The sequence below is a fragment of the Babylonia areolata genome, chromosome 25, assembly GCF_041734735.1.
Source record: "Babylonia areolata isolate BAREFJ2019XMU chromosome 25, ASM4173473v1, whole genome shotgun sequence".
NCBI lineage: Eukaryota > Metazoa > Mollusca > Gastropoda > Neogastropoda > Buccinidae > Babylonia > Babylonia areolata.
The window spans coordinates 6155519-6169559 of NC_134900.1; the positions used below are offsets into that span (position 1 = coordinate 6155519).

Below are 14041 nucleotides of genomic sequence, written 5' to 3' on the forward strand. Positions count from 1 at the left end.
TTTAAAAAAAAACTGTTTGAAGCAACAATAAAGTCTTTCAATGATATTTGCTTTGATTTCAAAAGTTACAAGAATGGATGAAAGGGCTTGGTTTTTTAATATGTGTGAGCTTAATAAAGACAGCTGTATATATTGCAACCTTGCAGATAACTAATCAAGAAATATATATACCTTATCAGATTATCATATAGTATTCTATCATACTTCAGCTACAGCTGCTTTCTGAGTGTGGATTTCAGGCAGCTCTCCCTGGGGAGAGCATGTTGACAAAGTCCAGCAACCCCCATTGTTTCTGAATTAAAGGACACTTTTGTATAGACTTCTGCAGGTGACAGCACTTTTGTTGCCATGGGTTGTTTTATGTGCACAGAATGTATACTGCACACGAAACCTCGGTTTATAGTCTCATCTGAAAGACTAGCACCCTCACCACAACTAAAGGGCTGGCGGAGGATGGAATATGGATGGAGTACATTATTTAGCGAGGCTTTATGAAGACATAAATGCCTGTTTTTTCTCCGGTTGATCCCTACCTTAATTTTCTGCCTATAAGACGCAACTTAGACTTTATTACTCATATCTGACCCCTGCGCCTTATCGGCTGTATGATCAAAAAAGAAAAATCCTTGTAGCCGAAACAAGTATTACATAGCATAGTCAGTTCACTAGACAAGATGTAGAGAGTAAGATGTGGGGTGTGCTGGAAGTTTACATTGATGATCACACTAATATGTGATTAGATAAAACAGTGGAAGAGCCCAGAAACTGAACCAACTGCTGCCGAAGGATTGTGGTTGTTGGAATTATCGATCTGCACTAAAAAAAAGGAAGAAAAAGAAAAGGGCACAATCATCTGTACTTTGGTAAGTGAACCATCCAACGAATCCTGCCGTTTTGGGTTGGTTTTTTTGTTTGTTTGTTTGTTTTTGTGGGGTTTTTTGGTGTGTGTTTTTTTTTTAGTTTGTTTGTTTGTTGTTTTTTAGGGGGAGCGGGGGGCGTATTTTTGTTGTTTTTAAACAAGATATAGCATTTTAGATAAAAATCAGTATTGCTAGTAATATTCAGAAAAGACTAAACAGGGTTTCTTTCAGCACATAATATGCGACAACCTCAGGTATACATTATGGGGGGGGGGGGGGGGAGTGAAATGAATTGCATGGATAATGACCATTCTACCTTACAACCCCGCCGGCCACACACAGGCATATCTGGGCTGGATAATAATAGTTATTACCTAGTAATACCAGATTTATTACTTCGTTAAGAATGAGAAGAACGCCTTTTTTTTAATTGAGAAAGTGTGTTTAAAACGATTCTAAGGTGTTTGCATTTTGATCGAGATTATACTTTTATTTCAACACATAACTATTGAAAATGATTGTACGCAGGCAACATCCTGATTCCGAACAGTTGTGGGTGCAACCAACATGGCGATCCGGTTTCTCGTTATTTGCTCATCTATTATTAACAATAATGATCATACGCATGCGCGCGCGCGCGCGCACACACACACACACACACACACACACACACACGTACACTCCATTGGAGTACGTCACCCTTTCCCCCGCCCAGTTCTCTCCACCACCACCACCACCCCAAAACACATGCCCATTGTCGCCAACACGCTCACATTCAAACAATATTGCAAGTACACAAACTTGATGCCATTCGATGATGACACTGCATGCATGGCTAATGCCAAGTTCTGACTAAGACCAGAAGAAAGCACACGGGTATTCAACGGACTGTTCTGTCAGACAAACCAGAAAAGACAACGATCAGCTGCCAACAGTATTGGCATGAGTTCTGGCTACGTCTGTGCAGGTTGTTTCCATGGACACTTTCGGGATGAGCAATATACTATACTAGCAAGATGCATGTAGGAGTGCCCTGAGTGAGCGTTGACCACATACTTGCCAGCAAGATAAGCGTCCTGAGTGAGTGTTAACCCTAGATTCGCCAGCAAGATGAGTGCCCTGACTGAGTGTTGACCCCAGACTTGCCAGCAGTATGAGTGTTCTGAGTGAGTGTTGACCTCAGACTTGCCAGCAATACGAGTGCTCTGAGTGAGTGTTGACCTCAGACTTGCCAGCAATACGAGTGCTCTGAGTGAGTGTTGACCTCAGACTTGCCAGCAATACGAGTGCTCTGAGTGAGTGTTGACCTCAGACTTGTCAGCAATACGAGTGCTCTGAGTGAGTGTTGACCTCAGACTTGCCAGCAATACGAGTGCTCTGAGTGAGTGTTGACCTCAGACTTCAACGTGGAAATGACCAAACTTGAGACTACAGAAAGGGAACCCAGGACTCATAATTGTCAGCCCGGGGCTACTCCAGCACATTTCTACAGCCAGGAACGTACGTATCAGTGACCCAAATATGGGTTCATCACTTGATCAAGAATCGAAAATTCAAGGAGCAAATTTGTAATAAATGCATGTCTATTAGAGCCGCCCTTCTTCCGGCGTTTTCCCCCTCAGTTGCATGCAAATCCATTGAGGCAGTAGGCAAGGTGGCAAACTGGTTAAGACGCTTAAAAGCCAATACAGTGTCCTTCATACAGGGTCTGGGTTCAGTTCAAATGCCAAGACTGACTCTTCCTTTCTCCAAAGTTTGACTGGAAAATCAAACTGAGGGTTCTGAGTCATTCGGATGAGACTATACACCGAGGTCTCGTGTGCAGCACTAGCTGGTACGCACCCTTGGCCGGCTCACTGGAAAAGAACTCACATGGCAACCGTCAAAAGTGCTCCTTTCTCGCAAAATTCGGTAGCAGAAATCCACCCTGATAGCTGAGATGCATACACCAAGTCAAGTCTAGCGCGTTGGGCTGTGCTGCTGTCAGCCATCTGCCCGGCAGATGGGGTGTAGCGTATGATATATGGGTTTGTCCGAACGTATAGATCAGTGCCTTCTTGAGAAATTGAAACCGGCTGAGCAAGTGTTGTTTTTTCTTCAAGATTAATCTGCTTTTTTTTCTTTTTTTTTAATTCACTGGCCGAAAAAAGCTCATTCACGAACAATCAATTGTGTGTATTTCTATGACGATGTGCAGTTTCCGCGCTCTTTAAAACCCCGTACTTATGTCTACATGATTGCAGCAGTTCTTTGTCCATAAAGGAAAATAGGGGTGGGGAAGGGGGGTGGAGGGGGGGGGGGTATTAGCCGGCTGATGTTGGTAACAAGTTAGCCCAGATCATGTAATCTCTTACATCTATATGATAAAAACAGTAACTTGTGACTTCATGCTGATGCTGAACGTATTAATATAATTATATACAATAATTATATTAATCTAATTAATTTACAGTTTGTTTTAGTCGTCAACATTAACATTTTTGGCACATTCTTGTTTTTCATTGTGACATGTGTGTGTGTGTGTGTGTGTGTGTGTGTGTGTGAGGTGAATGTGTGTCTGCATGTGTGACATTTATTTGCTTATTTATCATCATTATTGTCTTTTTATATTATTATTATTATTATTATTCTTATTATTATTATTATTATTATCATCATCATCATCATCATTACTACTACGACTTCTGCTACCACAACTGCTACTATATACTACTACTACTACTACTATTATCATCACGGCCGCATCCACAGTATTATTATTATCATTTTCTTTTTTCTGTTTTTCTTTTTTTTTTCAAGGCCTGACTAAGCCCGCTGGGTTACGCTGCTGGTCAGGCATCTGCTTGGCAGATGTGGTGTAACGTATATGGATTTGTCCTAACGCAGTGACGCCTCCTTGAGCCACTGACACGGATACTGATTCTCCGTGTGACAAAAACAGGGGACGTAAGCCTCACAAACAATAATAATCTTCGAGTGCATCCCCTTTAAAAAGGGAAATAAAGAGGCTTATCCAACTGACGTCTGCTGTTTATACGACGCACAAGCTTCGAACTGTTGTCGAGGTGAACACTTTGATTTTATTGATGACAGTGATAATAGATTGACGCAGATTTCGATAGAAATCATTCACTCTTAGCTGATATTCTTTTGGATATGAAGAGAGTCTCTGAATATCGATAAAGAAACCGTAGACAATGGGAGAGACTGGGGATGTGTTGCCAAACTGCGGACTGGTCTTTCCAGTTTTGCTGGCTTCTTCATTCTTTATGAAGTTTGTCTCTTGATATTATGAGTTTAAGTGGATTCTTAGTCTTTAAATATTTCGACTGAGGTTAAGTTTTTGATTGGAGTTAGGATGATAATGACGACACTTTTCTGGCACATCGGCTGAACACCGTCGATTATCATTGCTTATGGTTAAAGAGGCTTTTCGAAAGTTGCAAAGCAGGACTATCGCAGCATCAGGAGAATATAAACCGATATGCTTCCGACACGGCTTCATATATAATCATAAGAAATTGACAGGGTGTGGAATTAGGTTGTATCTGCCTGTCGTTAGTGGATTTCAGTTGGTCAGTCACCTTTCCGAGAAAATGAATTCGAAATATACAGACAGATCAAGCCAATACAAGTACAGTTCAGCATCTGATGATTAGGCTAATGACTTAATGTTGTAGATTGCTGTTTATAAGAAATAAGATGTACTGTTCACAAATTACATACCGTTGTAGATTGTTGTTTATAAGAAATAAGATGTGTTGTCCACAGATTACGTTCCTGGGTAGAACAGCGCTATGGCAACCAGTGGAACAGGTGATGGAGCAGAAGTGGGCCAGCGATTTGAATGTATTGTGATAGAACCAGGAAAACTGAAATATATGAACCCGAACTTTAATAAAGTACAAGGCAAGGTAAGTACATGTGTGCAATGACAGTGTTTACATCCATAAATTCCCGAGTCCAGAATTATGAGAGGACTTTGCAGTTAAAAGCAAAAAGTACATGTCAGTGTCAAGAACCAGTTCCATGTGTTCATTGTAGCATGTTATCAGATTCATTCTCTGGCATGATTACACCTTTTTTGATGATCATTCTCATTTTCTTGTTTGTCTTGCAAGATTTCACATTAATACAATGATTCACAGAAGTTGAATGAATTTATCAGAGAAAAAGGTCTGAAAGGTACTGTTTCAAGTTTTCAACTGTCCAGCTGACTTATCCAGTCATGCCACATTTACACATGTAACAAAATCTGCCCTTTCCACATAGTGGCAAGAAGCTGAATTTTATGTTGATTTAAAAAAACAAGATCCCAACTTTGTCTTGAGATGCCGTAATTGTTAAAAGTTTTTCTTTCTTTTTTTTCTCGTGTGGTTTGTTTGGTAGATAGCATACAAATGCAGCATATTGGGCATACAGGTAGGCACTCATTCCTGAAATTAAGTGAAAGATTGACATCCTTCATATGTGTAAGCAGTAATAACCCACTGAGGTTTTGTTTTACAGGCATGGTATGAAGTCATGCACAGGAATCATACTGGAGAATTTTTTCATTGAATATGAAATCAGAGAAAGATGCATTAGATTGAAACAATGAAAGTTAAACAACACACAGTTGAGCCAGAAATGACACCAGCATAGGCATCAGGAAAAATTTTATCGTGTTGGCTTTGACATCCTCTGCATTTGTATCAATCTCACTGCATATATGATGCACAGATAGTCAACTATGGGAGTCCTATTTATAAATGCATGTATCCATTATTTGTGACTTAAGGTTTGCAAGTCTATGTAGGTCATTAGGTAAAAATAAAGTGTATTAGTTGCAAATGAATTAAAAGAAATTTCATGATTTTGGTGATAATCATGATGAATGAATTTATCATTACTGATTAGTAGCCATATTATCATTATTGTTGCTGTAGTTATCATTGTTGTTAGTAATTGCGTTATTACACCTTCAGTTTTTCTGTCAATGCCTTTGCAGATGTATGACTACAAATGTGACATCAAACTGACAGTCCAAGGAGCCAACTTCAAGGCACACCGTGATGTTCTGGCGGAGGCCTCAGACTATTTCTCTGCCATGTTCTCCCATGACATGCTGGAGAGGGAGAAGGACGTCATCACGCTTCAGGGTGTCAGTCCAGGGGGCTTCGCTGTCATCTTGGACTACTTTTACCATGGGCATGTGACCATTGATCATGACAACATTGAAGATGTCTTGGAGGTGATTGTCAGGGTGATGGATGGAGGCAGGGTTTGCTTTAACTGGTCAAATGTTTAGCTGGCTGTTTAGAATATTTAGCTGGCTGATTTACAGATTTCATCTTATCTCTTCATAACTAGTCTTCTGTAATTTTTTGTTTTGTATTGTTTTGTTTATGAGTGGCTTCGACTGCAGTTGGTATCTCCATTCACCCCTTGTTTCGCTTTTCTTAGTTGTTTTATGTTGTTGTTTTTCTAAAAGTTGTCTTCATTGTTATATTTTTTGTAGTCATTTGGTTTGGTATGTGTATGCTATCAGGTGCTTTCAAACTGACTGAATGGTTAACATATTGCCTAATTCATCTGACTGATTGGTTGGTATGTTTGGTTGACATAATTTTTGCTCTTTCTTATTACTTAGATAAGAGGTGTTATGTAAGCTGTATGTTGTTGGAGGGATGGTGGTTGGGACAGTTATGGTGAAGTGTTTGCGCTGTGTGCAGGCATCACGGTTTTTCCATGTGGAGTTTCTGGTGGAGGCATGCTGTGATTACTTGGTGCACCAGCTGGGCATGGAAAACTACCAGAATGTCCTGATCCTCGCTGATAAGTACTGGCTAGGTGACCTCCGTGCTGACATCTTTGCCTTTCTGGGCTCGAACATCATGAAACTGTCTGAGGTGATTATGAGAGAGAGAGAGAGAGAGAGTGTAAGCAGAGGTAAGAAAGATGGAGGAAATTGTTGGTTGGTTTGGTGATTAGTACATGGATCCCCTTGGATGTGTGTGTTTGTGTATGTAACTAGGTGAGAGTGAAGAGAATATTCTTTGCTAGTGTGGACAAATTAACAGCATTCATGTACATTTATTGTTATTATTATTTTGTGTGTGCTTGTGCCAAATTGTACACCAGCAGGTACTGATCTTTTTTAGCGACCTCAGAAGTGTGTTTTTGATTATGGAGTTTGATTATGAGCACACTTCAGAGTTTGATTATCCGCATGTTTCGAGTTTGATTATCAGTACACTTCAGAGATTAATTGTCAGCATGCTTTGGAGTTTGATTATCAGTACACTTCAGAGATTAATCGTCAGCATGTTTCAGAGTTTGATTATCAGTACACTTCAGAGTTTAATTGTCAGCATGCTTCAGAGTTTGATGATCAGTACACTTCAGAGATTAATTGTCAGCATGTTTCGGAGTTTGATTATCAGTACACTTCAGAGTTTGTCAGCATGCTTCAGAGTTTGATTATCAGTACACTTCAGAGTTTAATTGTCAGCATGCTTCAGAGTTTGATTATCAGTACACTTCAGAGATTAATTGTCAGCATGCTTCGGAGTTTGATTATCAGTACACTTCAGAGTTTGTCAGCATGCTTCAGAGTTTCATTATCAGTACACTTCAGAGTTTGTTTATCAGCATGCTTCAGAGTTTGATCAGTGCGCTTCAGAGAATGGTATATGAATGGAACTGGAAGGAGAAAGAAATGTTATGAAGTGTTTGTCACTTCATGATTGGCTGAAATATTTTCATGTAGCAAAGTTAGAGTGGATTTTTTGTTTTTCCTTAAAAATAAATCTCATTCTGGAGTACAGTGAGGGCTGCTGTAGGCGGAAGTTATATGCATTTTCAGTTTCTGTCTTTCTGTTGTGCAAAGCTGTGTCTCAGTTTTTCTGCCACATAACCAGTGGATGAATAATTTCAAATTGATGGATCATGGTGATTATAAATGAACCAGTATTTTCACTCTCTCATCCTCTAGACCTCGAATGGTAGTCTGGATGCTAGTTGTTCATATGTGACAATACACTGAGGTCCCATGCACACATAAAGAAACAAAAAATGGGTGGTGCTGCAACACCCTCTCCCTGAGGAGAGCAGCCAAAATTTCACACAGAGGAATCTGTTGTTACAAATTACAACACAATACAATATGCTGACCTTTAGCTGGGCCTGAATCACAGAATCAGTGATGTTAGTTTTACATGTCTACTTGTTTCTTTAAAGCTGCTCGACTGGTTGAGATAAGATTAGACAATATGTAAATGAAGTGATTACAGTTTTCAAGACACACAGCTTTCCTACAGACCTTGACCGGAGGTGATTGACAGGAGAATCATTATATTCTCAAAGTGCTTCTTCTCATGGCTGCATTATATATGATGCCCTTGCATGTAGCTCTTGTTTCAAGCTAAAATTAGTTAAAAAAAAAAAAGAAAAAAAAAAAAAAACCTGCTGTGTATAGGTAAGCGCTGGACTCATCCTAAATGACTCTACAAAAGAATTGTGATAACTGAAAAAAGAGAGAGGATACTTTGTGAGAAAAATTATGATGATGGTTGCAATCTCAGCTCATTTTTCCATTGTGCTAGTTTCTTTTCATTTGTTTTTGTCAACAAGCTTACATCTTTCATATATTTTCAGGGAAATGTTAGAAAATTAAATTCTTCACATGCAGAGGCAAATTACAAAGTGAAACAAACCAACCACAAAAAGTTTGGATGATTAGTCGTTGATAGATCAAAATTCAGTCATTAGTATCATCCTGTAACTTTCATTACTGATTCTTAAGATTATTCTGATCTCAGTGATCTGGTTTGTGATTTAACTTTTTGCTTCCTTTACTTGCTTTTGAGTTATGGAAGTTGCACTTTTTGTATGTAGAATTATTCTTCTGTCTCTTGGGTTGAAGTGGTGACATGCCTGTGCTATGTTTGTTTCTGTTTCAGGAAAAACACTTTTTTGAGAACCTGGATGCTGACCTTCTGGTGCAGTTTCTGAAGGAAGACCTGTACGTTGACGCTCCCGAAGACTTCCTGCTCTTCCTGGTCCGCCGCTGGGTGAAGACAAGGGAGGAGGAACGAAAAGATTTGTTGCTTCCTCTCCTTCGCCTGATTCGTTTTCCCCTCATCGACATAGAGACACTGGAAACCATGCCCCATTCGGTGACCCAGTTTCCAGAGGTAGAGGACGCTGTAGAGGAGGCCAAGCACTACAACAACAATATCTCGGCCCAGTGTCAGAAACAAGAACTTCGCTTCTGCGCACGTGGGACTCGGCCCAATGTTGTCATGTTTTCTTTTCCAGATGGGCGGTTCATTCTGAATTACCGCAGCATGGATTCAGAAAACCCCTCAACCTGCCTGGAGGAGATTGAGAGTAAGGTTGTGGGTGTGGATTTCAGCTATACCATGATGGTGACAATGGGTGATTTTCAATACGCCACTGGCGGTTATGACCTCACTGTTTGCAGCAACAGTCAAATGTTCCGCTACAATGCCCGCACACGAGAGTGGCTAGAGCTGGCCTCCATGATCCAGACCCGGGTGTCCCATTCCATGTGTGCCGCAGGTGGGCAGATCGTGGTGGTGGGGGGTGTGGACCACCAGGTGGGGGAGAATGGGGAGAAGGAAGAAGTTCTGGCATCAGCTGAGATCTATGATGTGATGGACAATGCCTGGATCCCTTTGCCAGACCTTGTCTACGGTTCTTACGATCATGCCAGTGTCATTAACGACGGGGTGGTGTATATAACAGGGGGAATTAGTGGTGACCCCTATGAAACCATACCCACTGCCGCTGCCTACAAACTGCGACTGGGCTCTGAGGCATGGGAGCCGATGCGTGGGATGCTGCACCCCAGACAAGGTCACAGTCTTACCGCCGTCAACAATCGCTTGTTTGCTGTCGGCGGCTACACCTGCTATCAGGACCAAGCGATCGGAGGATTCAGGGACTGTGTGCAAAATGAGGTCTATGACCTGGAGACCAACCAGTGGACAGAGATCACCCCGACGCCACCTTCTTTTGGGCACCTGCTGCGGTCTGTTGCTCTCCATGCCAACAAAATCTACATCTTTGGTAATGGCCATCTTGGCTGCTATGATGTTGACAAGGATGCGTTTGAATGTCTGGAGTATTACGGACAGTTCATCCAGAAACTGGCTGTGATGAGAGTGGCCTACCCATCAGCTCGTCACATCAGTTGATGAGGTGTGACTGTAGCTAGCAGGTGTCTGCTGCAAGTTTGTCACAACGGTCTGGATTCACATTTTAGTTTTTAGCTTTCAAGATTGATGTGTAGCTTTTTTTGTAGCATTTCCATTGAATAAAAGGAAACACACACACAAACACACACACATGTGCACACACACACGCACACATATTTATATATAAGTAGTTAGCTTAGCTTTTCATGTATCCCAGTTTTAGCATTTATTTTTTCCAGACAACCCATCATTTATATATTTCACATATATATGCATATTTTTAGATAATGAATAAGCAGTTGATTGCTTTGATTTTATGCATGTTGAAGATAATGGTTGATTCTTATTCCTTTGCACATGGCTTGTTCAGTGTTTGTTTGATAGGCTGTGACTGAATTTTTTACCACCCTCCTCCCTTCACCCACCCCACCTCCCACCTCTCACCCCTGTCCCGTTAACTACACTTTACATGCCATCCCCCCCCCAACCCCCATCCCCCACTCTGACCCCCCATACGGACATATGCACACACTCTGCTCTATACATGAATGCATACCCCCTTCTCTCTCTTCCACACTCCTGCTCTCTCACACACACATGCACACGCACACGTCTTGAAAATAATCTGTGTTTTAACTAGTTCCTCTTCTTTTTTTTATATTAAAAAACAAAACATATACAGACAGACAAGCAAATAAAACTCTTATACAATTATTTGTCTTGTATTTTTGTTATGATGGACAATGTTGATGTCTTTAGGAATTGACAGTTGTTTACACATGTCTGAGTTTCTGAATAATATTATGTATCTTTTTTCCACAAATCTGTTTTGTTTTGTTTTTTCCATTTTTGACATTGTCGTGGGGGTGAGCATTTTGAGGTTTGGTAACAAAAACTAGCTTCATGAGGAATTTGTCCCATGGCCGTGCATGTCTTGCATTTGTCGTATTTTGTGTGGCCAGTTTCACGGCTACTTCACCACCATCCTAGTGGAGTACCAACCATTCATACAACCCTTTTGCAAGGATGTCTGCCTGTCCTAATATCTCCTGTCTATGCATCTCTTCTCATTTTTTCCCCCTCTCTCTCTCTCTCTCTAACTCACTGACAGCTGTGCTCTCTCTTTCTCACTGCAATATGATTATTTGCTACAGGATTGTTGCACTTATAGTTATACACATGTTATTTGATGATATGTTGAACAAATCTCAACATTGTTGTTTGTTTTATAGTTAATGAAATTCATCCCAGTTACTGATCCTGATTGATCTTGGGGAAAGAGAAAGGGGAGAAAAGAGAGGAGTGCGTCATAGCATTGAATCAAGCACTTCCAGTTCCATGTCACTTTTGACACAGTTCTTTGTTCACGTTCCCTTTTATGAAATCAGTCTTTGTTTCCTGCCTGTGCCATTTAAAAACACACTCATATTAAATTTTTGTGTAAATTCCACAACAAGAAGTGTATATGTTATATTTTGTTATTTGTTTTCTATGATTTACTTGTAAATTATTTTGTAGAAATATATGCAGTGTGTATTCTGTATTGGTGAATGTGCATGTGTGTGTGTGTGTGCTACAGGATTTTCTTTTTCTTTTTCTTTTCTTTTTTATAACAATTTACATTTGAATTTTGATTCTATTTCCAATTTCTACTTAATTGTAATGACTTTTTTTCTCTCAGTGAATCTGATGGAAACTTGTTAATTTATCTGTGTGTGTGTGTGTGTGTGTGTGTGTGTGTGTGTATTTATGACTTTTTGAAGAATATTTATTCTCATTTTTTATTTCTCATTTACTATGCTATAGTTTGTAGAATAATAATATTATATACTTTCGCTTATATAGTAAATTGTACATTCTTTAATTTCGTTTTGCTTTTTGTTTTGATTTCTGTGCATTTTTCTTTGATTAAGGGCTGATTTTGCAGTGCATTCAAAATGCTCACTTGCCATGCAGCAATGTATTATCAGACATACACCAGAGGTGCAGAATCTGTAGAACCTCAGGTTTGGTAGATCTGTACCATGCAAACTTTTAGTACTACTCCACAGCCAAAAGACAGGTGGTGTTTCAATATGATCAGATGGTCAAGCTGGTTAAGGACTTAATGTTTGTGTAATGCTTTGTCGGGGACTGTTTCAGTGAGCCAGCCAGCTATGCCAAAATAATGTGCAATGTCTGTGACAGAGTATATAGCTCTTGTGTGATTTAAATCATGGTTGTGAAATGATTGCTTGTATGCAAATGCATAATTTACATATTATTAACTCAGACCACAAGGAAATGAAAATGAACTGGTGTATTTTGTTTGACTGTGTTCTAAAAGAAAATGGAGGATTTGTTCAGTTTGTTAATAAGGTGATTGAATTGTTTGCTTGTTTGGTTTGAATGATGATTTTTTTTCCAATCAAGAGGAACAGCAGAGGTACTGCCAATTTTAATTAGTTCATGTCCCAACCTTTCACTAAGACTGCCATAAGAATGAAACAAAAAAAAAGAACAACAACAAAATCATTGCATTACTCATCAGTCACAGCTCCCCACCTTGCACTGTTAGGAGCTTTCTTTATCAGACTGGCTGCAGGTCATTCCAGTCCTGTACAGGGTCAGGCCCCATCCCGCTCCATGCCTCTCTGGGCTGGACTCTTTCTCTGTTTCAGTTGTAAGTTCTTGGTAAGGGATTGCTTCATCTGGACGGATGGTGGGGTTTTGGAAGTGTGTGTTTAATCCCCACTGCTTTCAGCAAACGATCTCAAGTGGCCTTTGTTCTGGTTTTGTTTGGTCTTCTTCACTGACTTGTCCCTCTTTTTTGTCTTCCTGGTCCATTCACTTTTGTTGTGGGGAAGTCCAGACTTGATTAATGGGCATTCTTGTTATGTTGCATTTTTGGGGGGCCTGGGACTTGTGGTTCCCAGTGGCAATAAGTTACTTGGTTTTGTATGCCTGTTAAGTGTTATTAAATATTTTTCGTATTGTGTGTAACTGTTTTTATTTTCAGGTCTTTTTTTTGGGTTTTTTTGTTAGTGTTCTGCTGGCAAGAAATGGACAGAATGGTCAAAGGCGTGTCCTAGGTTTATTTGCATGAGTATGACTGTGGTTGTGCCTTATTTTCTTTTCCAGTTCTCTCTCTCTCTCTCTCTCTCTCTCTCTCTCTAGTTCAAGGAGATTGATATTTAGTTTTTCAGTCCTGATATGGCCCTGTGTGGTCAGGTGGACTAAAGCAATAAAGATAATAATCTTGGGAAAGTTTTTTTTACCAGTTTGTAATGTATGTTTGGCTTGCAGGGCTGTTATACTGAAAAGTTACAGTTGTGAAACTTTTGTCTCAGGGACAGGCACTAGCTTCCCAATTGTCAGTGTCGTTTTGCAGACAGGGCATCTTTGAAATCTCTTGTTGCTTACAAAAGTATTTTTGAACAGTTATTCTATTGTTGGTTTTGTTTGAAAGTGATGAACAGAGCTTGAGGCTGGTGGGTAAAACCAGGGGCCACATGACCTACAACCTCAGTCATGTGTGAATGTGGAGTATTTATAGCACCTGACCATTTATTTCATTGGTTTATTTATTGATTGCTTGAATCCCAGAGGACCACTTTTATTTTTAACTGAGAGTTGATGCTTGTGTTGAATTGTGATACATTCCAATAAAACCTAGGTTTAACATTTTTTAAGCATATATATATATATATATATATATATATATTTTTTTTTTTTTTTTTTTTTCAAAGATGTATTTCATTTACAGCTGCCTGTGACCAAGATTATTTCAAGTGATTTTGTCATGGCGTTGTTTGTTGTGATGTGTGGTGGTGACTCTTGGTGCTTTATTTGACACCTGTGATGACCCTTAATTTTTTTAATTAGCAGCTGTGAAGATAACTGATCTACTGCAGAGTTCTGTGTCTTCATCCAAACCAGAAATGAACAAAACAGATATCCTCTCCCATGCATTGTATATTCTGCTGCCTTTCTGCTGCT

General features: G+C 39.8%; 1 protein-coding gene across 1 annotated transcript; it reads left to right on the top strand.

The window, feature by feature from the left end:
* The first annotated feature begins 3866 nt into the window (after positions 1-3866).
* Positions 3867-13779, top strand: LOC143299777 (kelch-like protein 36). Its single transcript, XM_076613185.1, has 5 exons — positions 3867-3925; positions 4632-4774; positions 5851-6093; positions 6575-6751; positions 8804-13779. The coding sequence occupies exons 2-5, from the start codon at positions 4658-4660 to the stop codon at positions 10061-10063; spliced, it is 1797 nt and encodes a 598-aa protein (XP_076469300.1). The 5' UTR covers positions 3867-3925; positions 4632-4657; the 3' UTR covers positions 10064-13779.
* The last annotated feature ends 262 nt before the right edge of the window (positions 13780-14041 follow it).

Bases quoted from the DNA above. Each gene is read 5' to 3' on its own strand.
- LOC143299777 (XM_076613185.1), top strand. From the start codon at position 4,658: ATGGCAACCAGTGGAACAGGTGATGGAGCAGAAGTGGGCCAGCGATTT. The intron at 6,094-6,574 runs GTGATTGTCAGG...CGCTGTGTGCAG, and splicing joins ACATTGAAGATGTCTTGGAG to GCATCACGGTTTTTCCATGT. The intron at 6,752-8,803 runs GTGATTATGAGA...TTTCTGTTTCAG, and splicing joins ACATCATGAAACTGTCTGAG to GAAAAACACTTTTTTGAGAA.